Source organism: Penaeus chinensis, chromosome 41 (genome assembly GCF_019202785.1).
Source record: "Penaeus chinensis breed Huanghai No. 1 chromosome 41, ASM1920278v2, whole genome shotgun sequence".
NCBI lineage: Eukaryota > Metazoa > Arthropoda > Malacostraca > Decapoda > Penaeidae > Penaeus > Penaeus chinensis.
In genome coordinates, this window is record NC_061859.1 from 5,856,260 (window position 1) to 5,858,792 (window position 2,533).

The 2,533-nt window shown below is 40.4% G+C and overlaps 1 protein-coding gene across 1 annotated transcript in view; it reads left to right on the top strand.

Annotated features, from left to right (window-relative positions):
- LOC125047693 (facilitated trehalose transporter Tret1-2 homolog) overlaps positions 1–2,310 on the top strand; it is a 4,810-nt gene extending 2,500 nt beyond the window's left edge. Inside the window, exon 3 of the mRNA XM_047646063.1 lies at positions 1–2,310. This exon is cut by the window's left edge and continues 119 nt beyond it. Coding sequence (XP_047502019.1) covers positions 1–1,074 — 1,074 coding nt within the window. The 3' untranslated portion in view covers positions 1,075–2,310.
- The last annotated feature ends 223 nt before the right edge of the window (positions 2,311–2,533 follow it).

The following is a 2,533-nucleotide window of genomic DNA, read 5'->3' on the forward strand; positions in this document are numbered from 1 at the left end:
GGTCTTGCATTTGCACAAACCCCGATGATGTTGCAGACCATGCGATTCATTGTGGGTTTAACCGGAAGCTTCACATTACCCGCCGGAAATATGTACATTCTAGAAGTTTCTCACAAGACGCTTCGTGGTCTCCTGTTTGGCTTGGTGACCACCAGTCGGCAAGCGGGGGTTCTTCTCGTATATGCTATAGGCAGTCTAGGGTTAGGATGGCGCACTACAGCTCTCATATGCGCCGGGGTTGCCATCCTTCCTGTCATTGGCCTTCTATTCTTGCCCAATTCACCACGGTGGTTGATTACCCAGGGGCTTCTCACTGAGGCTCAGAAGTCACTGACCTTTTACAGAGGCGCTCTTTATGATTCAAAACCCGAAATGAATGCCATCACGGACCAGGTAGGAGAAAATGGTCCGGAAAAGAATAGTATAAGGGGTCAGTTAAGGATAATGACCGAACCATCCACTTTGAAAACCTTCATTTTACTTCTCTTTATATCTCTGCTCTATAATTTCAGTGGTTATAACGTGCTGATAGCTTATATCGTACCAATCTTACAATCAGCTAATGTAGATTTGGACGCTTACGTGAGTGCTATGCTGATTGGCGCCGTTAGGGTAGCGGGCACAGTTGTTCATCTTACTGTGGTGGATCGAATGGGTCGAAAACCGGTACTAGTATCGTCGTATGTATCGTGTGCCCTTTGCCTAGCATGTCTAGGAGGTTATTTCCACTTTCAAAATACTTCTGGATACGTAAATTACTTCGGCTGGGTCCCACTGACCTCCCTTGTTATTTTTGTTTTCTTCACCGGCGTGGGTCAGCCAGTAATTTTCATCCTACAAGGAGAACTGCTTCCTACTTCGTTCCGCGCAACAGGAGTGTCCTTAATCCTTTGTCTGGTCTTTCTAGGGAGCTTCGTAGCTATTAGGACGTATTCATTGGCCTCATCTTTTATGGGGGAGCATGGAACGTTCTGGTTATACGGTGGTGTTTGTTTCGTTATTGCTCTGGTAAGTGCTGTTAGTTTGCCAGAGACTCGAGGTCGTTCCCTTGAGGAAATAACGCAGAGAAAGTAGGAAAACGGACAGACTAATCGTATATTTTCACTATATTTTATTATTTAGGCACTTACTGTACCGTTTATGCCTGGTCGATGTTTTAATAACCTTCCGTGTACTATACTCGCCCCATTCCCTATGACAAGTACATACTCACCAAAGCTATCGACCGCGAGCATGTGTGTGTTTGCTATTCCTAACACATTCACGTAGTACAACCACAAAAACGGTACTCACGAAAAAGACCTTAAATATACTGACAAATGACTATTCCCTCCAATATAATTTACTGTTTTATGTTTATGCATTAATCTTAATTTCTCGATCTGTTCTTCTCCATTGTCTCTGAGCTCTGACTATCTTTCTAGGAGTGGCAATATTAACTTGGCTACCTACAGTTGGCATTTCTACTAATATAATTTCTGTGTGCCTGTTTTAGAAAAGGGTCGGTAATAGAAAGTATTGTTATGGCAGCTACTTGTTCGATTATGCGTTAGAATCTAGTGTTATTTATCATGTCTGTGATCTTTCGTATCATCTAGGCAGCAGCTTGCCTTTACTACAGATTTATTTACTGCACTTCTGTAAACGAAATCATCAAACCAAGATTGTTCTTAAGTATGAAATGTAACGAGAGAATCTATATCGATGAATTATGCATTTACAAGCCGACAGTTTCTTCGCTAAATCAACCTTTCATGCAGTAGCATTTACCATGTCATTGGATTTTCGTTTTCTTTAGTATTACTTTCATTCTGTTTGTGAAAATTTTTACTCTGATTTCAAAGGACTTGCGTTGCGTGTCCATTAAGGCTTTTTGAGTAGCATGTTGCTCGTAATGAGGAAGTAGGCAAAGGAAGTTATTTCCAGCTGTTTAATAGGTTTAATAGTTTGTTCTGTGTAGTTTTAAGTGATTATTTTTATTCATTGAAAAAAATCTGTCGCGTCAACAGCTAAGGTCGTTAGCGGCGTAAAATATAGCGAAGCCACCGATTAAGGATTTTTTGTTTTTGTTTTTTGTTCATATGGCTTTGATTGTGGACTACCAGAGTGGTTTATGGTTGAAACAAATAAATGAACTAGGCACCAAAGGTCATACACCATTATGATAAAGAACTGTTTTAGCGAAAAGGCTAAAACTGAGTTGCCGATTAGGATAAGAGGACAAAAGGGGATGAAGAGAAGCAAAAGGAAAAGGGGAGAAGAAAAGGTGAAAAAGAGGCAAAATTGTTGAGGCGAGGGTTGAGGTCCAAGGCAGGGGGGATCCCCTACTATGGGCCCCAGTCTCCTAAGCCCCCCCCCCCCACGGCAACGAGCCAGGGATTGGAGTTGAAAGTTCCTTTTTCATCTTATATTGATAATCATTGATAATATTTGTTATTATAGTCATTACCTTTATTATTATTGTTATCGTTATCATTATTATTATCATTATCGTTGTTATTATTAGTATTATTATTAATATTAATAGTAAAAA